Here is a 24,589-nt window from a genome sequence, read left to right on the forward strand (position 1 = left end):
AAAGAATTCAGAGTCCAGAAATATATGTACACTTAATCTACATGGCAAGGCAGCCAAGAACAGACACAATTACAGCAACAACCTAAACGGTTGTCACATGAAAAAGAATGACACTAGATCATTAACTCACACCTCACACCATATACAAAAATCAATTGAAAATGGATAAAAGACTTGGGTGTAAGACCTGAACCATAAAATACATAGAAAAAACACAGGCAAAACACATCACAATATATACTTCAGAATTGTTTTTGTGGATTCAGCTCCACAGTGAAGAAAACAAAATAGAGTACAAACATATGTATATAAGAAATTTACCCTACTGAATAGTAGAACATATTTGCATACCTTACATCTGACAAAGGAGTGATATCACAGATCTACAAATAACTGATAAAATTCAACAAAATATATACAAACAACCCAATCAAAATAATGGGCAGAAGTGCTAAATAGGCACTTCACCAAAGAAGATACAGAGGGACAACAGACATAAGCAGCAATGTTCATCGTGACTCATTGTCAGGAAAATACAAATCAAAACCACAATGAGATACCACATCACACCTGTAAGAATGGTTCATATTAGAAAGCTGTAGAACCAATGTCGGCAAGGATTTAGATAAAGAGGGAAATGTGGTAGGTTGTGGTAGGTTGAATGGTCCAACCCCTGTGGAAACAATTTAAGAGGTTTCTTAAAAGACTAAAAATGGATCTGCCGGTAAACCAGAAAATGTATCCTTTGGTATCTACCTGAAAAGTTCAAAAGAACTAATTCAAGTGGAAACTTGCACTCCCTTGACATCCCATGACTTGCACTTCATGACACCTCTCCTTACAATAGCCAAGCTATGGAAACAGTTAAGTTCCCCAAAACAGATGAGTAGTTCAAGAGAATGCAGTATATATACACAATGGAATAGTACTCAACTATCAAAAATATATACTTTTGCCATTTGTAGCAAAATGGATGAAGCTGAAATGGGTTATGCTAAGTGAAATAAATCTGAAGGAGAAAGACTAATTGCAATGTCACATATCTGTGGAATATAGATAAACCAGACAATGGATTAGATAAAATCAAACTAAGACACTAACCCTTGAAACCTGACTATAGAATTGAGTCTACCAGAGGTGGAGTGGGATGGACAGTTGCCAGAACAAAGTGGGAAGGAAGGGCCTCCCCTGGTGGCACTGCGGATGAGCGCTGGGCTGCAAAGCTGCCCGAAGTCTCTGTAGTGCAGGTTCGATCCCTGGTCGCCAGGCGAGGGTCCCACATGGTGCGCAGACCTCTCCTGCCGCCCGTTGCTCCCCTTAGTAGTGTATTTTGTCAGTCTGCCTGTTCTGTTCCCCGCTCTGGCTCTGGTGAATTCTCTCACCCTCTCGCACTTCTGACTGTATCCAGTGCTTGTATAAACAAATAAATAAATCTTAAAAAACAAAAAACAAACAAAAAAACAAAGTGGGAAGGGAGCACAATAGACTGTGGTTGTAGATATGGATGCTTTGGTGGTGGGTGTCCTATGATAACGCTAGAAGGTAGCATGCTATACTTCTAAAACTAAACAATGTTACTTACATTTTAAAGAAGAAAATAAATATAAAAATACAATTAAAAAATCTCTCAACGAAAAGCAATTTATAGACCTTGTTTAGCTCTTGGGGAAAAAAAAACACTTTAAAGATAATTAAATGGAATACAGATGCTATTTAAGAAAATGCTGTTCTCTCTTCCTATTTGAGTTATAATGTTATTGTGTTTAGATTTATTTTTTTAAATATCTATTTTCATTTATTCATTCATAAAAGAACTGGGAAATAGGTTAGAGATATGGAGGGGGGTGTGAGAGGATTCACTGGAGAGAGCGAGAGAGCAAGCAGGGAGCAGAACAGGTGACTGACTGAAATACACTGCTGACAGTGTTAGGGGGAAAAGGATGTCCTAAAGCTAATTCCATACTGGCTTTGTAGACTCCACCCCCGGTCGAACCCGTTCAATATCGGGGCTGTCCTATAACAACGGGAGTAGTGGGCAGAAAGGAGAGGTCTGCTGCGCCATGTGGGTAGCTGCCTGGCTGGCTGGGGATCAAACTCCTGGTGCAGAAGCTGCGGATTGCCTCATAGTTTCATTTATACCCCTTGCGTCACCAGGGAGGCCTAATTATGTTTTTTATACTTAATAAATTATAGTAAGTATACTGTCATATAGAGAACCAAAGTGTGTGGCTAGTCTATAACTTAAGTTCTTAAATTCAAGATATCTAGCACTAAACCCATATTTAATTCTCTTATGTTTTACCTTCTGCTATCCCTTGCTTTACTTAATGGCATAAATCAGAAACCCAGGAGGCAACCCTATATCTCTTTCTCTCTCTTTTTTTTTTTACTTCCCAATCCTCTTGATTTATTTATGCATACAAGAACTGGGGTGTAAGCCAGAGGTGCAGGGACTGGGATGGTGAGAAGATTCACACCGGACAGTGGGGAGCAGAATAGGCAGACTGACTGAAATACACGGCTGAGGGGAGCAGAAGGCAGGCAGGAAAGGTCTGCTGAGCCATGTGGGTTGCTCCCTGCCTGGCTGGGGATGGAACTGTTGCAGAAATAAATTCTAGCCTTTTACCAAGGCAGGGGAAGAACAAGTGGTACTTTAGGAATGGTGAGGTCAGGAAGCTTTATTACTCATGCATGAGGTCTCAGACCTGGGTAGTGAAAGGTTCGGCGCAGTAAAGAAAAGGAGAGCCAGGCTACATTTCTCAAAGGGAGGGAAAGTTTATTGCGCCCTGGGAGGACCTCACGCACCCAAGGTGGGGGTCAGTGAAGCCGCGCACGTTGTTAGGGGGAAGCAGGGTTTTATAGGGTGAGGAGAGGTCAGGTGGGTAGTTGGGCTCCTATGGCAGGAAAAGTTTGTAGGGCAGGTAGAGGTTCTTTGTCTGAGAAGAGACTCATAGGGGGAGGGGGGAGGCTCATTGTCTGAATCCTCCAGGCAGGTATCCCCATTCCTGCCCCCCAGGTGGACTTCCTGGTTGGCTCCTGCATTCCGGCCTCCTGCATGGACCTTTCAGGTAGTCCCATAAGGTCTGAGCCCTGGTCTAGAGACAAAGAATTTCTTGTATACATAAACACTTTACTTGATAAAGTTGGTTAGTTAGCCTACAAATTCTTGACACAAGAGAAGGGGAAGGATACAGATCTTTGAGGATGGCCTGGGAGATCAATCAGCCTAGAGGCTGCCAGACCTTGTTTAGATCTGCTTATTAAAGAAGCAAACTTGCTATTTATATATCCAGGTATATGACTCTTTAACAGGGAAAGATTTTCCTTTTCTTGGCATTTTCCTTTCAGAACTCCTGCTGCAGTTGTTACAGAAATAAATTCTAGCCTTTTACCCAGGCAAGGGAAGAACAAGCAATACTTCAGAATGGTGAGGTCAGGAGAAGCTTTATTATTCATGCAGGAGGTCCCAGACCTGGGTAGCCCTATAAGGTCTGAGCCCTGGTCTAGAGATAAAGGGTCTCTCTCTTTTTTTTTTAATTAATAATTTGTTTTATATAATTCTTACATCATTTTTCATTTTTGCACAATGTATGCATTTTCATTTTGGTTTTATTCCCAATACAATTGCACCCCCCTTTTATTTTGACCCTAGTCCTTCCTCTCTTTTATACACAACCATCTTACATTGATAACATTGGTCAGTGAGCACAACAGTTCTTGACAAAAGGGGGGGAAATGCAGATATCCAAGGGTGGCCTGGGAGATCAATCAGCCTGGCCAGTGGTCCCATGTGTTAGAATGTCACCTACTTTAGATATGCTTATTAAGGAAGCAACCTTGTCATTTACACTTACTTTGCATTATTTACTGCACCAGGCCTAGGACTCTTTAGCAAGAAAGGAAAGATTTCATTTGCTTAGCAGTTCCCTTTCACAGTGGCTGGTGATAGCTTGATAATGCTGTCTTTAACCCCTGTGCCACCAGGGAGGCCCCTACCCACATATATTTTTAAATCCATTCAATTCTATCCATTTTATGGATCATCATTCTTCTCTAACTGACCCAAAACTTCGCCTGGATTATGGCAATAATACCCTAATTGTTATTCCTATGTTTACTCTCCTGCTGCTGCAAAACCTATTATTGTCTCAGCAGTTTGAGCTAAAGGTTTTCAATTTTCTTGTGATCACATCATAACCCCTCACCAAACCCTTCAAGAATGGGGTCCATGTATACTCATACTGCATCTCTATAGCTTCGGAAGGCTATACTTACTTAACTGTCTTTATCTTTGTTTTTTTTTTTTTTATAAATTTTATTGTTATATTCCCCATTACTGTCTTTATCTTTGAACTTGTCTAGAATCCTTAAACTTGTCAAACTGCTTCTTTCTGGAGTGTCTTCATATGACATACCCTTTACCTATAATGCTTTCTCTCCAACTATTCCTCTCTTCACTAAAAACACTTCTTGCAGATGTCACCACTTAAAAATGTAGCTTCTCCCAGAAAACTTACCTTGGATATGAGTCATACTATACATAGTCACTCTGTCATCTTTCCTAATAACTTTTTGATTTTTATAACAATTTAAGAAGTTATTAATCAATTTTATAAACTAGAGACACCTAGAGAATGGACATCTAGAGTTCAGGGAATAACCAGACTAAATGGGGTTTGATATTTATGAAGTTTGTACTCACAATAAGACTGTTATACATAAGGATAAAAGGTGATAGTGCCCTATGTTTGGGGGTAATGAGATCTATAAAGCTAAGGAAATCAAACTTGTGAAGGAAATTTAGAGAAAATCTTTTTAGGTTTTCCTCCAAGGATTTGCAGAAGATTGTGAAAAAGAGACTTGGGAGCATAGACACGGAGACCCAGTGGTGTGATCCAGGCTTTCAAGTTACTCAATGGGAAGCCTCATGAAGGGGGTGGGGCCAAGTGTGAAGCAAAATTCTTAATTAAATTGAACATGAAAAAGATGAATTCTGTCTGCAATAGAGGGAACGTAATTATAAAAGTCCTTTGTGGCTACAAGTAGTACAGAATTAAGACTTCCCAGGGAAGAGAAGCCTTATGCTAATCTCTTTGTGGTCCTGAAAAAAAGGAGGAAGAAAAAAGATTAAGCCTCCTTGTGAAGATCATGTGATGACTTTCTGAACTCAGCCGGGGGCAAAATTTCCATAGAAACTTCTCTTCCTCCTCATCCAATTCTGTTCATTCTGTCTTTAAAAGGTTGCTTTGAGTCTCAAGGGAATGTATGGAAAAACCTTGATGTTTTTCTAAATGAGAAAATCAACTCCAGAAAGGGAAGAGAGTGGAGAGACTAACATTGCAACCTCACCAGGATAAAGACGAGCTTCCCAGAAGCCACTGCTAAGCACCAAACTGCTGCTGCTTCCATCAGAGCTTTCATTTTCTCCCACCTGTTCTTTAATTTGAAAGGATAATCCAGATTATAGTATAGGGAGGAAAAGGAAGGGAGAATCCCAAAGGAAAACTTGATTTGATTTGATTATTCTTATCTTCTCATTATTCAACTCACCTTATTTTAAATGACTTCTTTTTTTTAAGACTCCAAGTTTAATTTCCTGTAGTGGGGAAGGGTCTACCTGAATCAATGTTCCAAGCCCATTGATGAAACACAGCTCCTGATTTTGTAGATCCCCATGCTTGAAACTTTATCTCCATTGTCATTCATCTTTCCATCTTCTGCCCACCATTTAATGTTTTTGTTCAAGGGACTCTCTTTAATAAACTTGAATACTCTTATCCAAAACTACACAGTATCCTCAGCTCACAGAGATGTCACTTCCTTAAAAGTCTGATATACATATCATCTTTAATATTTATTCATTTGAAAACCAGTACACATATTTAAAATTACAATTTATCAATGTACTTCAATTTATTTTTTAAAGATTTATTTATTTATGCATACAAGAACAGGGGTATAAGCCAGAGGTGCAGGGGGTGAGTGGATTCACCAGTGACAGTGTAAAGAGCAGACCAGGCTGATCTACTGAAATACACTGCGGAAGGGAGCACCGGGCAAGACAGGAGAGGTCTGGTGCACCATGAGGGTAGCTCCCTGGCCAGGGACCAAACTCATGTTGTAATGGCTTGCAATAGGTTGATAGTTCTGTGTCTTTAACCCCTGTGCCACCAGGGAGGCCCTTGTATTTCAATTTATATTACTCACTATACACAGAAATAAAGATTTCCTGAAACAAAATAGATAACCAATACATATTTGTTGTGTAAGCCCACTAATCTTTTTAAAAAGATTTATTTATTCATGCATACAAGAACCAGGGTGCAGGCCGGATGTGTGGAAGTGTGAGAGGATTCACCAGAGACAGAGTAGGGAACGGAAAAGGCAGACTGCCTGAAATACACCTGAAGTAATATCTTCTTACAAAACTAAGATCTGCCAATGACGTGGCCTCTTTATAGTCTCTGAGAAACTGCCACATTTGCGCCCATTATCTCTAACATTGTCTGACCTTTATCAAGAATAGAGATTCTTGGGCCTCCCCTGGTGGTGCAGCGGTTGAGCACTGGGCTGCGAAGATGCCCGCAGCCTCTGCAGCACTGGTTCGATCCCCGACCCCTGGCGAGGGTCCTACATGGCATGCAGACCTCTCCTGCCGCCCCCTGCTCCCCTCAGCAGTGTATTTTGTTGGTTTGCCTGTTCTGCTCCCTGCTCTGGCTTTGGTGAATCCTCTCACCCTCCAGCACATCTGGCCTGTACCCCAGTTCTTGTATAAATAAATAAATAAATCTTAAAAAGAAAAAAAAATACTGTAAAAAAAGAATAGAGATTCTTGACACTATTTTTTTCATTTTCAACTTCAAATCACCATTCATTTTATAGCCAACTAACTGAGATAATTTAGATATGGCATTATCATTGTTAATATTTTCATACTATTTTTATTAAGGTATCAGTGGTTTACAATGCTGATTGTTTTACAGTACAGAATCTCCCCAATCATGCTCCGTTACCACACAAACCTACCACCAAAGCACCCACTGTTAGCCACCTCCACACATTTTGCTCTGTTCTCAATTTCTTCTTGCCCCACTCACTGCTCCTTCCCCTCTGATAGCCCCAGTTCTATAGTCAAATTTCTAGGATTTGTTATTAGCTTGGCTTTACCCGGCCTTTTGTTTGGTTTCTCTACATCCCCATGCAAATGACTCCATGCAGATTTGTCTTTCTCCTTCAGAATTATTTCGCTTGGCATAACCCCCTCCAGTTCCATCTATATTGTTACAAATGACAAAAGGACTTGGTAGAATATCAGTCTAATTTGGAATCTATCACAGATATAGACAAAAGTTTCATTTGCACTATCCATAAGACTGCGATTGGAATTCTTGTCTGAGGGGAAGCAAACTGGTTATTTTTAATATAATTATTCTAACTGTAATGATCACACTATAAAAGTTAAATAGTGTTCCTCACTTTAACATAGGACCAGTCCACTGTGGGATGCATGCCAAGTTCAGCCAAAAGAGAGTCATGTGCTTTTCAGAGGATGAAAGCTTAAGATAAAGAGTGTTTGAATCTGGAGGTGGGAGTGGTATTATATAGGTCTGAGCCAAAACATGTGATAGTCACTGTAGGGGTAGCTGGAAAGAAAATTGCGTGAGTCACTTAACCAGCTCCAACAGATCACGGAGCACTAGCAGAAGAATGCTGCTGGCGGTTCTACACCTCCTGCTGTGGAGCTTTCGGCCCTGCACAGGCCATTTCCCTCGTGCCTGTGCCTCCTCCAAGAACCTGATGGAGAAGGAATGCTGCCCGTTGTGGAGGGGCGATGGCAGTCCATGCGGCCAGCTCTCAGGCAGGGGTTCCTGTCAGGATGTTGTTCTGTCCAATGCACCCCTTGGGCCACAATTCCCCTTCACAGGGGTGGATGACCGGGAAGCTTGGCCCTCTGTCTTCTATAATAGGACCTGCCAGTGTTTTGGCAACTTCATGGGATTCAACTGTGGAAATTGCAAGTTCGGCTTTTGGGGATCAAACTGCACAGAGAGGCGACTGTTGGTGAGAAGAAACATCTTTGATTTGAGTGTCCCAGAAAAGGACAAATTTCTTGCTTATCTCACTTTAGCCAAGCATACTACCAGCCCAGACTATGTCATTCCCACAGGCACATATGGACAAATGAATAATGGATCAACACCTATGTTTAGTGACATCAATATTTATGACCTCTTTGTCTGGATGCATTATTATGTGTCAAGGGATACCCTGCTGGGGGGATCTGAAATCTGGAAAGACATTGACTTTGCTCATGAAGCACCAGGTTTCCTGCCTTGGCATAGACTCTTCTTATTGCTGTGGGAACAAGAAATCCAGAATCTGACAGGGGATGAGAATTTCACTATTCCGTACTGGGACTGGCGAGATGCAGAAAACTGTGACGTTTGTACAGATGAGTACATGGGAGGTCGCAACCAGGCGAACCCTAACCTACTTAGCCCAGCATCCATCTTCTCGTCCTGGCAGGTAAGATGAACATACAATATCAGAGCAAAAGGAACCTTAGCAGTAGCCTCTTCAGATAGGTATTCTTAAATATCCTTCCCCATTTCTCTCTGCAAACATAGAAAATATTCCCTGTTAAGAGCTCTCAACAAACTTTATGCATTTTCTCCACAACATATTTCATAATTACAGTTATATAGACATCTGTGTGCTTACTTGTCTAGTTCTAATTTCCTATGATCTAATAAATATAGAATACTTAGTCTATAACTGTATCTCCCAGCACCTAGAATAGTGCCTGGTAAAAGATAAATGAATAGGCAATTGAATATTTAGATGACTAAATAATAAATAACTTAGGCTAGTGATAATAAATAACTTAGGCTAGTGGTTCTGAAATTTTCTTTACAATAAAATTCATTTACTACACACAATAAAACTACAAATTATTCACCCTATTCTTGACCCATCAATCAGAATCTTTAAGGAAGGATTCTGGGATGAATCATTTATTCAGTGTCAGTGGTGATTATTATCACCAAGAAAGCTTGTGAAATAATATATCAAATCTTCATTGATAAAATATATGAGGATTCTGAGGCACAATTAGGTAAATAATGAAAATAACCTAATATTCATTGAGCATTCAGCTTATGGGTAGACCTATTCAAGGGTAGCCTTGTTTCATCTTCCTCATTTTAAAGATTAATTGAAACATTAAATTACAAAATCATTAGGTAACTTGCACAAGATCACAGAGCTAGAAAGTAGCTGATACAATGCTTGTTCTCAGGTAATCTGGCTGCATGACTATGCTATACTATTTCCAAGAACATGACTGCTATGATGTCTTTAGCTAAATGATCTGACCCATTCTGTCTCTCTTTTCAATAGACTACAGAAGAAAAAAACTTTCTTGTCTCAACATGAAAACATCAGAGGTGTTGTATAAAATAAAGGAGAATTATTTTGATATTTAATTTCAGTTTTACCTGAATTTTTCACACTGGCTAAGAGACAAAAAAATAACCTGAGGGATATGTTTTTAATTATTTACCATATTAAAATCATATTGGAGGGAATGTTTCTCTGCCTGTATACTAGACATGTCTAATACAGCAATTTTGTCTAGCAATGCATCAGTACAATATTGAATGAGATAGGAATAATCTTCCATCTGTGCCTTGCACTCTGCAGTTTTGACAGGGGAATAACTTTCCCCTGTTACCTGTTCCTAGTAAGTTGACATAGCTTCTAAATGGAGCCTTCGGAGCTCGTTGAGAAATGCTCACTGTGTAACTTCTGGTGTCACTAATGTCAGTAATTATCACGAGTTAATATTTATGTAGGAAAATATACTTGAAAAAAATCTATTTCAGTAAACCTCAGACCTCCTTTATCAATCTATAAATGCATATCTTTCATCAAGTGCTTATATCCTCCTTTGATGTTTAAATCCTGTTAAGCTTGGATATAGGAGTTTTGGTTTGTTGTAATGTTTTCTTAACTATTTAGCTTCAACTGACCCAGAGAGTCTGGGGAATTACTTAAAGTACAAATATTAAAGAGTTATAATAGCCAACTGAAGCCTAAGAAAAGTAATTGATATTTAATTACATAATATATATGCCACCTGATCATAACAAGAACTGTATTTGTATTTTTTCTAATCATTTATTAATTATCGAATAGATTTTTTTTCCTTTTGATCATGGCCATTTTTATGTATAAAGTAAATTTTCTGGTCTAGTGGTAATCACTGGACTGAAAGGATTACAGCATTAGTCTCAATATTATTCCAGGATTAAACTGCTGTGCATTAATCTGTTAAACATAAAATTAGGAAAAAGGGTAGATGAATCCCTCTGAAGGAAAACAAGCAAACAACATTCTAAATAAGGAAGGTGAAATGAATTAACATTTGTGTCCACCAACCAAGCGGTTGATGCATTATAGGAGGTGACAGTCAATTCCAATGCTCTTGGACTGTTTCCATTCTATCCTGTCTCTCCTAAAAAAATAAGATCAGTTGTTTGTATTGTTTATGTTTAATAGTTTTCAGCCTCTAAATCACTTAGGGAGATAAAAATAAAATTATATGGTTTTACTCAATTACCTTCTACCACAAAAATGACATTCAGGGCATCTGCTGTGAAGTCCAGGCATTTTTACTTTTAAAAATTGATGTTATTCTCATGTGCCATCAACACTGAGAATCCCTGATTTAATTAATATGGAAATTACTTATGAATCTATTTCATTACAACTCAGAATCTATAATAAACATACCACTAGACCACTAATTCAAATACATTCTTCTGACTTGAGCTCTGAAATAGAAAACTACAGTAGTTCATGTGATATGAGCTTTTAGATTCTGGCCATGCGGTAATTTCATTAATACCTTTCAAATTAGCAACATTGAAAGCTCCTTTGATGTAAAGCCTCCATTTTTTCTTAATTTCATATTTCTTCATAAAAATAGAAGTTTTAGAGATTCATAGTATGTATGAACTCTGAGTAAAAAAAAAAAAAAATCAAGGTATGTAGTTGACTGAGCCTCCCTGGTGGCTCAGGGGTTGAGACACAGCCTATAATGCTGTCCAGAGCCTCCACAGCCTACGCAGCAGGAGTTCGATGCCCTCAACTGGCCAGGCAGCAACCCACATGGTGCAGCAGACCTCTCCTGACTTGCCGACTGCTCCCCTCAGCAGTGCATTTCAGTCAGTCTGCCTGTCCTACTCCCCGCTCTGTCTCTGGTGAATCCTCTCAGCCCCCACAACTCTGGCCTGTACCATGCATAAATAAATAAATCTTAAAAAAAAAGTTTTGTAGTGCACTGCCCTTTTATAACAGAAACATGCAGAGACCAAAGAACATAGGATTATTGGTCCAAGGACAAAGAATTGAAACTTAAAACCCACTATACTTCTGACTTCAATGATATTTCAAGTCAACTATGGTATTCCCTAGTTATAAGCAACCACTTATGATCAGAAATAAACCACTGATTCAAGGACATGAAACCTAACTTGTCATAACTCGCTTAAAATCCAATTGCACAGATAGCTGGAACAGATATACTGAGGTAATTGTTTTAATTCAGGTTATAATGAAAACATTACATAAAACTTTAAGTGATCCCCCTTGTTTAATCAGGAGGAACTGTGTCTCACCACTTTGTGCGATCATTATACTTTGTCCAAATTTATATTATAACACTACTACATGGTATATGACATGGGTATTATGAATACAGGCTGAATTAAACAAAATTGAAAAGAAGACAAATGTTAGTTTCAGTATTAACATACCTTAAGAAAAAAAAATACCGCATGGCCAGATATTCTAAAATATTTATGTGAGACAAGTAAAATCTACTGGCAAAGTTTTCTATTAAATAGAATTATATGTGAAAAAAGTTAGTTTTAGGGGTCTTCCTGGGGGTGATGGGGATAAGACACAGCACTGTGAAGCTGCCTGCAACCACTGCAGCAGGAGTTCGATACCCATCCAGGGAGATACCCACATGGCACAACAGAACTCTCCTGTCTCGCCCCTGCTCCCCTCAGCAGGGTATTTCAGTGAATCAGCCTGTTCTGCTCCCCACTCTGTCTCTGGTGTAATCCTCTCACTCTCTGCACTTCTGGCCTACACCCCAGCATATAAATAAGTAAATATATTTATATTAATTAATATAAATATATATGTATTTTTAAAGATTTATTTATTTATTTATACCAGCACTGGGTACAGTCAGAAGTGCGGGAGGGTGAGAGAATTCACCAGAGCCAGAGCGGGGAGCAGAGCAGGCAGAAGGACCGAAGCACACTGCTGAGGGGAGCAGCGGGCGGCAGGAGAGGTCTGCACGCCAAGTGGGACCCTCCCTGGTGGCCAGGGAGCAGCCGGGGATCGAACCGGCATCACAGAGGCCGCGGGCAGCTTCGCAACCCAGCGCTCAACCGCTGCGCCACCGGGGAGGCCCTAATATAAATATATTAATTAATATAAATAATTAAATCTTTAAAGAGAAGGTAGTTTTTTTTTTTTTAAGATTTATTTAATTATTTATACAAGAACCGGGGTACAGGCCAGATGCGCGGTTGGATGAGAGGATTCACCAGAGACAGAGCGGGCAACAAAACAGGCAGACTGATGAAATACACTGCTGAGGGGAGCAGCAGGGAGACAGGAGAGGTCTGCTGTGCCATGTGGGACCTTCGCCAGCCATCTGCAGTGGAGCCATTGCTGCAGAGGCTGAGGAGAACTTCACAGCGTGGTGTTCAACCACCTGGGCCACCAGGGGAAGCCCAAGAAAAGGTAGTTTTCATGTTAATTTTATCTGTTTATATTCAGAATTCCTGTTTTATTTGTATTATTTATTTATTTTTGTTCAAAGAAATTTTAAAGTGAAAGTATGTTTACCATAAATTTAAACAGTCATTTATGTTGGAGGTTGGAGTGCTTAATAACATTAAAGTACAAATAATGTTGCTCAATCCAATTAGATCCATATTATGCAAGCAACAGATAAGTTACTCATAAAAATAAAAGGTAAATCAAAGGAAGCTGTCATGATGGAGAAAAACGGAGAATATATTTCCTACATGATAGACACGTGTAAAATGCGACTGAGGAATTCACTCATCAGGTGAAAGGCACATGGCATGGAAGCAAACAGTGAGAAGAAAAATGTCACATTTTAGCAGTCATGGGTTTTAGGTAACCACGGCAACAGCTCGTTGAAATAACAGCTTCACTTTTTACTTTATGAAAAAGGTTCTGTGGAGTGTCTTGTGGTTTACTCTTATTTATTTATTTATTTTTTTCAAGTAAAGAAAGCTCTGATGCTATAACGGAATCTTTGAACCTGAAAGTTTTTGTTGCTATTTCTTTAAATTTAGAACAACATCACCTCGGTTCACCTTATCCATTAGTAGATCTATTTGTCTGTTTGTTTGTTTGTTTTTTTTCCAATAATTGTTATTACTATCGGGACATCCTTTTTATTTTTCACATTATAAGGTTTTCCCCCTAGGGTTAGGTTGCCATAGTTTCACCACCACTCCAGCACCCACCTTCCTCACTGTTCCATTCTACTCTCCCCCCAACATGTTTTTCTAGGCTCCCCAGCTCTTGCCCTCCTCTGCTTTCCTAATGTCTCAGATCTATTGTCTGCTCAAGGGTCCGTCTTGCATTTTGTCTCTGTCTGATCCTTTGTTTAGTTTCTTTATATAAGTGAACCATCCACTATTTATCTTTCTTTTTCTAACTCACTTCACTTAGAATAATCCCTTCCAGTTCCAGCCATGTTGCCACACATAGAGCATGAGCTTTTCTTTTTTTGTTTTCTGAGCAGAATTGTATTACGTACATAGATCACATTTTCTTGCTCTAGCCACCTGTTCTGGGGCTTTCGGTTGTTTCCATACTTGGGCTGTAATAGTGCTGCTGTGAACAGAGGAGCACAGGTTTCCTACTGCATTAGCAATCTCATGTTCTCTGGATAAACACCCAGTAGTGAAATTGCTGCGTCATATGGTAGGTCCATTTCTAGACTTTTGGGGACTCTCCACATTTCTTCCCATAGGCGGTGGACCAGTCTGCATTGCCACCAGTGGTGCAATAGGGTTTCGTCACCAGCACTTGCTGTTTCTGATTCTTCTGATATGGGCCATTCCACAGGGGTGAGGTGGTATCTCATTGTGGTTTCGATCTGCATTTCCCTGATAGTGATAATGAACATTTTTCCATATGACTGATGATTGTATGAATGTCTTTGGAGAAGTATCTTTTTAGCTCCTCTGTCCAATTTTTTGGTTAGATTGTTTTCTTTTTGTTGATTTGTATAAGCTCTTTGTAGATCTTCAATATCAATACCTTATCAGTATATCTGTTTTGTTTGTTTGTTTATCTACTTTTCTTCATTTTACTTGGAACACTTGATATTTTTCATATGTCATAAGTCACCTGTTTTGAAATAAAAAGAACAAATTCCTCATCAAAAGACCTCTGCCATTTACCAGATGATACTAGACGAGTTATGAGGAATATTTGTGCTTCGGTTTGTTGCCACAGAAAATAAATGGGGTGGGGGGATCATGATATATGCTCGGTTTTGGTTTTAATGTAAATTTGAATGGCATAAAAATCAGAATAATGTAGCAGAAAGGGTATTTAATCTTTTGAGACATATAGATAAATTTTTCACCAGATTGTTGTATCTTAATTCTAAGATCATGGCAAATTATTTAACTATTTTGAGATTTTTTTGGATCTGATATTAGGTTATATTTTAAAGTGTTATTGTGTAGGGATTACTTTTTTTTTAAGATTTATTCATTTATTTATACAAGATCCTGTGTACAGGCCAGATGCATGGGACAGTGAGAGAATTCACCAGAGACAGAGTAGGGAACAGAACAGGCAGACTGACTGAAATACACTGCTGAGGGGAGCAGCGGGGGAGACAGAAGTGGTCTGCTTCACCATGTGAGAGCCTCCCAGGCCGGCAGGGATCAAACACGTGCTGCAAAGGCTGTGGACAGCTTTACAGTGCTGCGCTCAACTGCCTGCGCCACCAGGTGAGGCCCTGTGTAGGGATTAAATGAAATACATTTATTTAAAATAACTAATTTTGTATCTAAAATAATCTTTGAGTCTGATATGTGGAAATTATTATTATATCTTTGCATGATATATCTATGCTATTTGTTATAATAATGATTATTCAACCACAGTAACAGATTCAGGGTTAAAAATGCTTTTGGAGCATCCCTGGTGGCACAGAGGTTAAGTCTCCGGGCTATCCATCTATAGGCAGCCATGGGTACATGATCTTGATGCCAGCCAGGGAGCTACCCACACTGACTCGCCAACTGCTCCCCACAGCAGTGTATTTCAGTTGATCTGCCTATTCTGTTCCCCACTCTGTCTCTGGTGGATCCTCTCACCTCCCCACCTCTGGCCTATACCCCACAAACAGGTGTAGGCCATAAATAAATAAATAAAAATGAATCTTTAAAAAATGCATGAATACTTCTATCCCAAATATATTTATAAATATATGCGTATATATGTATATATATATATATATAGTTGTCATTGAGCAGACAGCCAAAGCATTTATATATTTATAAATAAATTTTATATAAACGCTTTGGCTGTCTGCCCAATGACAATTTAATGGTAATTACAATAATTGCCTCATTAAACACTCTGTAACTGGCACTGCATGCTAAATGCTTTATATATGTTAGATTATTTGATCCTTCCTAAAAAGTTATTGTAATCCCTACTGGCAGGTGATAAACCATGATACACAGAAAGGTGCCTTCCTGGTGGCACAAGGGGTTAAGTCTCAGCACTGTGAAGCAATCCACAGTCAGGGCATCATGTGTTTGATCCCCAGCCAGGGAGTTAACCCACACGGCCCGCTGCTCCCCTCAGCAGTGTATTTCAGTCAATCTGCCTGTTCTGCTCCCCAATCTGTCTCTGGTGAGTCCTCTCACTGCCCCCCACACCTCAGTTCTACATCTCAGCTATTGTATGCATAAATAAATAAAATAAATCTTTAATTAAAAAAAACCTTGATATTCAGAAAGCTTAAGTAATTTGTGCACTATTATATAACACATAGATTCAATATTGGAAGACATGTCTTTCTGACTGCAATCTTTATGGTAATAACAACAGTATTTACAATTTTTACTACACTGCTTTTCCTCTTGTATCAAATATAATGATTTGGGATTAATATTTTTCATATTATTTCTAGAACCAGTTTAGATATTCTCTTTGCAATATTACACCCAGTTATCTGAACATTTATTTGCTTGACTGTTGGAATTTCAGAAAAATAAAAATGTCAGAAATTCCATTCAAACCTCTAATTTAATGGAGTATTCTGCAGGAGTCTCTTACTCAGTAGAATCATTTAAAACTACCTGGATATGGGTTATTTTTCAAACAAAACTATCACCCCTATCCCTCCTTCTCCTCTTCCAATCAAGCATTTTTTGCCTCTGTCCTGATGAAAGGCAGGTTTTCTGCCTTACAAGCAGATCTCCTGCTCACAGATACAGAGTCTGTGTCCATTTTCCTATAATTTTTCTTTTACCACTTTCACCCTCAGTGGGCCTCTATCCTTCCTACCTTGGCAGAATCTGTCTCATTGGCATGAGTTCCGCCCCCTTGCATCTTGTGGCAGGGTAAGGCTGAGGGCAGGGGTGGAAGCATCAAAGCATGGTGGAAAGTAATTAGACAAGGGCCTCTCACCTTTTTACCAAAACCCATAATACCATGGGCATGTCAATCTCTTGTATCCTCATTAATCAAATGGGAATAACAATATAATTCTAGTCTTCAGTAATTGATTTGTTTTTATTGCATTTGAACAGAAGTATTTTTTTTTTTATGTCCACTGTTAGGAAGGTAGCAAACAAGCTAGCACACATTTTATTTTCATGGTGTGAAGATTCAAACAAAAACAAACCCTAGAATTCTGACTGTATTTTTTTTTAAAGATTTACTTATTTATTTATGCAAGCACTGGGTACAGTCAGAAGCACAGGAGGGTGAGAGAATTCACCAGAGCCAGAGCAGGGAACAGAACAGGCAGACTGACGAAATGCACTGCTGAGGGGAGCAGAGGGCGAGACAGGAGAGGTCTGCCATGCCTTGTGGGACCCTCACCGGTGGCCGGGGATCGAACTGGCGCTGCAGAGGCTGTGGGCAGCTTCAGAGCCCAGCATTCAACTGCTGCACCCAGGGGAGGCTCTCTGACTGTAAAATTAAGTCTACCAGTTGGAGAGTGGGAGGGAGGGAGAGGACAAATGGACTACAGTGGAGAAATATAGGTGCCCTGGTGGTGCGTGTGGTGTGTAACAGACCTCTGAAGAGATGTGATCCTAAACCTCTGGGTCATATACAGTATCCTAAACCTCTGGGTCATATATAGTATGGTAAAATGGGTATTTCTTAAAATACCCATTTAAGAAATATGAACACTTTAAGTTGTGAGCACTTACATGGATGGTATCAATCTAGTGGAGTGGAGGCTAAAATGTTGTAAACAGGAAGACAAAAAAAAAGTAATAATAAGTAAATTAATTATATAGCATGTTAGTGCCAAGTGCAGGGATAAAGTAGAGTATTGTGGCACCAATAAATGCTTAACTACTAGCTATTATGAGGGAGAGGGGAGGGATGATCATGATTTATAACTTATGCCAATTTTGATGTATAAATACTTCAACAAATATTCTAACAATGGTAGCTATGAAATTACCAATACCATGCTATCAGACATTTTAGAGCTGAGAACAGTTATACTAGTCAGCTTTCATTTCGCTGGTATTAACTAGCTCCAAAAGTTCTACTACTAAAGTTAATGGAAGGTTATGTTTCAGTGCTATCACAGCTACAGGCTGAGTTCAATCCCCAGCCATGGAGCTAACCTACAATGGCAAAACAGACTCTCTACTTTCTCTTGTTGTTCCCCTCAGCAGTCCACTTCAGTAGATCTGCCTGCTCTGCTCCTCACTCTGTCTCTGGTGAATTCTTTCACCCCTCCTACCTCTGGCCTATACCCCAGTACTTCTACACAAAAAATTATAGTTCATGGGTGGATATTACATTGAATAAATATTATTAAGGCCTCAATGAAGCAATAGAATATATCAGATTAACTCATGCATATATTTAAGGGAGGAATGGTCCACACAGTGAAACAGCCAGTGCAAGAACATGGTGCAGAAGAATATTTGGTAAGGCCTGGTAATAAGAAAGCCATAGAAAAATGAGGAAGGAAGAAAGTAGTACATATAAGGGTTGCATCACTCAGGATTCCTGCATAAAATAGATGACATACTCAAGTTGATTTGTATTAGGAGAGTTTATTTACAGTTAGACCAGGGTTTAGGAAAACTAACAGAGATATTACAACGCCCAGAGACTGGCAATAGCAATCACTGCCTCTGGACATAAAGGCTAAGAAGAGAAACAGGTTCTTGGACCATGAAGCAAATTGTTAAATTGTGAGGGTCATTTGACAGAGGCTCTTGACAGAGGAACGGAGGTGATCCAAATTGGCTGAACAGAAGAACCTCTGGGGATCCCTTCACTGTCCTCTGAAGCCCCCATTAGCAGAATGGTAGGTGCCACCATTAACAGAAGCCAAAGCTCAAGGGAGCACTTGTTATAATCCTAAAATTCATCTTTCCAGTGCACGGATATAAGTAAAGAAGGATGAAGATTGAATAGTGGGACAAAACAAAAAAATATCCAGCACAAGGTCAGAGAGGATGCTGTATCAGAAGTAATTTGAGGTGGGGGTTAGAGTATAATAACTTTGACTTTTACTCTGTAAGAAGTTACTAACATTATTTCTAAGTAAAATGCCAAGAAGCTCCAACCCACAGGAGGGAACTACATTCCTACATGCTACCACATCAGGAGCTTGGAGTCTATATTGAATGTGTCTCCTATGGATTTATCAAAGTTACCCATTAGTTGATTTTTCTCTGTCTCTTCCCTTCTTTTTACTAGGTTCCAATATTTGATCTTGTCAATATTCCCTGGATTCAAATCAGTGAGTTCCTCTTCACATGATTGTGCCTGACTACCAAATTCTCCTCTGTTTTGCTCTAGCCCACTACTTTGTCTTAGAATATGGAATCTTTAGCATGAACAATCTACAAATCAAGCAAAATTTTATGTTATTAATATGGTTTGCTTCTTAGAGCATCTCAGTAATGTTTATTAAACTAAACAAGACAAACAAACGTGCTCTCTATGGACAGAATGAGAATAGAATCAGTCGGGGTTTTGTACATAGTAGAGCAGCTCCCTCGCTGCGATCTATTGAAAGTCAGCCCTCGACACAAGGGTTTGTAGAAAAGAGGCAAAGAAAAAAAAAAAAAAAGAAAGAAAAAAAAAAAGAAAAAAAAAAGAGAATAGAATCAAATGATAAAGAAAGCTAAGAACACTGTCTGCTACACAATTAAATAACTTGCTCCGGTTTTTGCCATTTGATAATTTTTTAATTAATATATGTTGCTTTATTTTAACACAGATTTCTCCCACAAGTCATTATCTATCTCAGGAGTCTGACTTATATTTAAAAGAGCAATGTCTAAAGACACATCTCTGTTCCCTTGATGTTTGACTTGATTATCACTGTATTTTATATTAAATCAAAGGAATCCCATGTCTTGAGCTAGCTCCAAACTAGTTACAGTAATGGAACACAGTTCAATGTTTTAATATAGAACCTGATTAACAATTTTCAATATTGAAATTTGATGAAATTTTTGATCAGGGTCTCAACTCTGCCAATCATTCGTGTATCACCTGGGAAAAATTATGTACCGTTTTTGAGCCTCACTTCCCTCAGATGTGAAGATGAAAATCATTTCTGTGTGTTTTAAATTAAACAATGAATTTACCATTTTTTCTACTTTATCTAATAAAATATGGGGAAATGTCATTTTTTAATTTAAATATTTATTTATTTATTTATTTTTATACAAGAGCTGGGGTAAAGGCCAGAGGCACGGGAGGGTGAGAGAATTCACTAGAGACAGAGCAGTGAGCAGAACAGGCAGATGGACCAAAGACATTGCTGAGGGGAGCAGCGGGAGACAGGAGAGGTCTGTTGTGCCATGTATCTCCCTGGCCGAACAGGAATCGAACCTGCATGGCAGAGGCTACAGACAGTGTCACAGTGCTGCGCTCAACCCGCTGTGCCACTGGGGAGGCCCGGGAAATGTCATTTTTAATATGATTATTCTACCAAGAGAATCACATTGGTTCCAGCTAATTTAAATCTGGAAAACTGCTATTTTGCATATTAAACTGTTATTTTGCACATTAAAACAATAGACATTAATCATGTGGTATTTTCTGACCAAAAAAAGACAATGTGAAATCATTCATTACCCTTGAAATTCTCAACATCATGTGGATTTTCAACATTGATTAGCATTAATAGTTACTTTTTAGTGAGTTATTACTAGTGATGGTGTCACGACAATCTAAACAGATGTCTGCATAGTGCTTACCAGTATAATGGAAATTTAACAAATATTTGTGGAATTAATTTTCTCATCAAACAGCACTTCACATCAATTATCCCAACAGTTAATATTATCTCCATTTGATAAATGAAGCTAAGGAATTGACTTCATTTCTTACCCATTACTGCAAAACTAGAACTCTTTTTTAGGTTCTAACTTTTATTTATTTATTTTTTTCTATAACTCTCAGGAGTTGCTTCCTTCAACAATTTACTTTGAAAATGTTAATGACCTGATGATTAGAAATCCAAATACAGGTATCTGGAACACCACATTTCTTTCTTCCTCTCTTTGACACAGAAGTGGAGGCAAGTCTTTAACATAAAGGTGTTTTGTACAGATCATCTGTAGCCGATCGGAGGAGTACAACAGCCTGCAGACTGTGTGTGATGGAACTCCTGAGGGACCATTACTGCGTAATCCTGGAAACCATGACAAAGCCAGGACACCAAGACTCCCCTCCTCAGCTGATGTGGAATTTTGCCTGAGTTTGAATGAGTATGAATCTGGTTCCATGGATAAAGCTGCCAATTTCAGCTTTAGAAACACATTGGAAGGTAATCCTTTCTATCACTTTATTTTTTTTTATTAATTCATGTTTATGGACCTCATCAAAAACCTTGGACTCAGAACTGTTTGCAAATTCAGAATTTCCTGGGCCTTCCCTGGTGGTGCAGCAGTTGAGCACTGGGCTGTGAAGCTGTCTGCAGCCTCTGCAGCGCCGGTTCAATCCTGGCGGGCCAGGGAGATACCCACATGGCTCAGCAGACCTCTCCTGTCTCGCCTGCTGCTCCTCTCAGCAGTGTATTTCGTCAGTCTGCCTGTTCTGTTCCCCGCTCTGGCTCTGGTAGATCTCTCACCCTCCTGCACTTTTGACTATACCCAATGTTTGTATAAATAAATAAATAAATCTTTAAAAAAATTCAGAATTTCCTGAGTTAGGTAAGGGCCTGTGTGGATATATGTCTAAAAGCCCTAGAAGAGCTGGGCAGCATGTATAATACATATAATATGTACAATGTATTATAACTATTCACACAATGTATGGGCCTACCTACCATGGCAATGAATAAAAACAGCAGGCAGCTTACTGGTGAGTAAGCTGAAAGATATAGACACCAAACAAAAGAATACCATTTCAGAGCTTTTTGTATCATTCCATGGGATTATAGAGCAGTGCAGATCTAAGCATATTTTCCCAAGTGTTAGTATTTTTCCTCTAGTTAAAAAAATTCTAGACACTAAACTCTTTGAAGTGAGTTCACTCCCTTAACTAGAATTAAAATAAAATTTGTGTTAATGTCCCTGTATCGCTGAAGATTTCTGTGCATCATTGCTATTCCTTCTCTAGCATCACCTAAATTCTACTCACTTCTACAAAGCTCACAATCTTGCTTGCATCCCCCCTGCTACAATCTAAGAGTTAATTCATTCCTGCTCAAAGCTGTCCTGGTAGTGAAACCCACACCTTTCACCTCTTGCATAGAGGTGAAACAATGTTGCAAACAAACAAATAAAAACAAACAGCATTCATTCAAGGCATAGGTTTAACAGGAGTTTGAACAGGCTTGGGGGTCTAACTTGTGGCAAGGCAGACAAATAAAAATATAACACTGCACATTCTATCTCCTAAAATATCTTTGAACCCTGCTATGTCGAACACCTTTACCACTTTCTCTATTTCTCCTATTTGTTTTCTTGTCATTGCAGTTGTTGCTTTATCATTTAACTTCCATTGTGGAACTATACAGAATTTTAGTCTCTTTCGTTTACCTGAATCTCTATGATCCATCACTATAGGGCCTTGCTCTCTCCAAGTGGCAATTTATTTTTTTCTAATTTTTTAAAATATTTATTTATTCATGCTTACAAGAGCTGGGGTGCAGGCCAGAGTTGTGGGATGTAAGATGATTCACCAGAGACAGAATGGGGAACAGAACAGGCAGACTGACTGAAATACACTGCTGAGGGGAGCAGCGGGCAAGACAGGAGAGGTCTGCCGTGCCACATGGGTTGCTCTCTGGCTGGCCAGGGATTGAACTCGTGCTGCAGAGGCTGTGGATTGCTTCATACTGCCGTGCTTAACTCCTTGCGCCACTAGGGAGGACCCCCAAGTGGCAATTTAAGCAGAGTATCACCCTATAGAAGAAACCTGGTCCTAGTTGTTAAAAATAAGAATTATGCTTATCCTTTTATCCTCCTAACAGTAATATTGTGATTAACCTTTTCAAGCAATCACTTTGTGCAAGACATTGAGCCAAACACCTTATATAGCATTATCTCACTTAATTCTTATAACTGCCTCTGAGGAAGACAAAATCATCATTCCCAGTTTATTTTTTTTAAAGATTTATTTATTTATTTTACACAACAGCTGGGGCACAGGTCAGAAGTGCGGGAGGATGAGAGAATTCACCAGAGCCAGAGTGGGGAGCAGAACAGGCAGACAGACGAAGACACTGCTGAGGGGAGTAGCGGAAGCGACAGGAGAGGTCCGCCAAGGTACATGGGGTTCTCCCTGGCTGGCAGGGAATTGAACCGGTGCTGCAGAGGCTGAGGACACCCTTGCAGCGCGGTGCTCAACTGCTGCTCCACCAGGGAGGCCCCATTCCCAGTTTAGAGAGAGGAAACAATATTAGAGAGCACCGTGATTTTGCTATCACTGCTCATTCAGTAAATGAAGGAACCAAAGTCATTTGTGTATTTCTCCAGTTCTAAAATCCAAGAGTCATTTCAATTGTTGTCTGACTACTCAGACTGGGTTGAGAGTTGATGAAGGTGTACAACATGACACTGGCTCTTCAACAATGTAATACAATAAATTCACAATGCCCAGGGATTTCAGAGCCTGCCTGCTGGGTCAAAGGTTCACCCAGCATTTGGCAGTCACCATCTGGGAGTTTGGGTGTCCCATCAGACTCTGCAGAAGTTAGCAGAGAACTCCAAATACTGACTTATTTGCAAAGTGTGGTTTCATCCTTAAGGAACTGCAGTAATTTACATATTTTTCAGGCAAATTTTCTAGCAGTGAGTAAGAAAGTATGACAGTTGTTGTTAAGGAACATGGGCTGGTTTCAAAATAAGGAAATAGACTTTCAGTTGTCTGGTTCTCAACAAAGAAACATGGCTTACATTGCTGTAGCGGCTGGAAGGCACAGAGCAGGTTTTCTAAGATCTGAGCAGACCAGACCCGTAAAGGAGAGCCCTGGAGCCCTCGGTGGTTTCTCCGGCTTTTATTGAGCTTTACAAGTAGTGCAGCAACCAGGTACACAGCAGGTAGAGGTGCGGGGGCCAAGGGTGTGGAGGGGTGGGGTGGTGGAGGTGGCAGGAGGCCAGCAGGCCTCCAAGCCCCCAGCAAGTCTTCACTGTGGGTTTCTTTCTTTCCTCTCTCTCCTGCATCTGCTTCTCTTGATGAATATACCAATACTGAGCCATGGCCCACAGAAGTAAACAACATGGCTTACAACAATGCAACAATTGTGGGTGCCCCATCAGGCAGGGCAATCCTAATGGGGGGAGGGCAGAAAAGCCTGGAAACCATTTACCCTACAGTTAGGAACTTCAAATTGCACCTAACTCACCACTTAGCTTATCTGCCTCTGCTGTATGAAGCACATGGGCTGAAAAAAAAAATCTTAGAAAACATTGAAACATTATTCTCAACTGCCATAAGGATTTTGCTTAGAATGGGCTTATTTTTAATTTTTTCATAAAATTTTAATTAAGCTCACAGAAAAATTGAAATAAAAACAGAGTTAATACATACATGCCCTTTATCTACATTCACGTACTGCTTATATGTTATTTTGTTTGCTTTCTCTCTCCCAACCCGAACCACTTGAAAGTTAGTTCCACACAGCAGAATCCCTTACCCTGGATATTTCAGTGTGTGTTTCCTAAGAATAAGTCTCTTAAATAATCAAACAAGTTTCAACTTTAATAATTTCGATATTGATATAATATTATAATGTAATCTACTGTTTCTATTCCAATTTTCTCAATAAACC

General features: G+C 39.4%; 1 protein-coding gene across 1 annotated transcript in view; it reads left to right on the top strand.

Annotated features, from left to right (window-relative positions):
- Positions 1-7,707: 7,707 nt before the first annotated feature.
- Positions 7,708-24,589, top strand: part of TYR (tyrosinase) — a gene marked incomplete at both ends in the record, with an annotated part of 73,039 nt that continues 56,157 nt past the window's right edge. Inside the window, 2 exons of the mRNA XM_084249437.1 lie at positions 7,708-8,526; positions 20,923-21,139. Coding sequence (XP_084105563.1) covers positions 7,708-8,526; positions 20,923-21,139 — 1,036 coding nt within the window. The remainder of the gene's footprint in view (positions 8,527-20,922; positions 21,140-24,589) is intronic.

The sequence above is a fragment of the Talpa europaea genome (assembly GCF_964194135.1).
Source record: "Talpa europaea genome assembly, chromosome: 1".
Classification (NCBI taxonomy): Eukaryota; Metazoa; Chordata; class Mammalia; order Eulipotyphla; family Talpidae; genus Talpa; species Talpa europaea.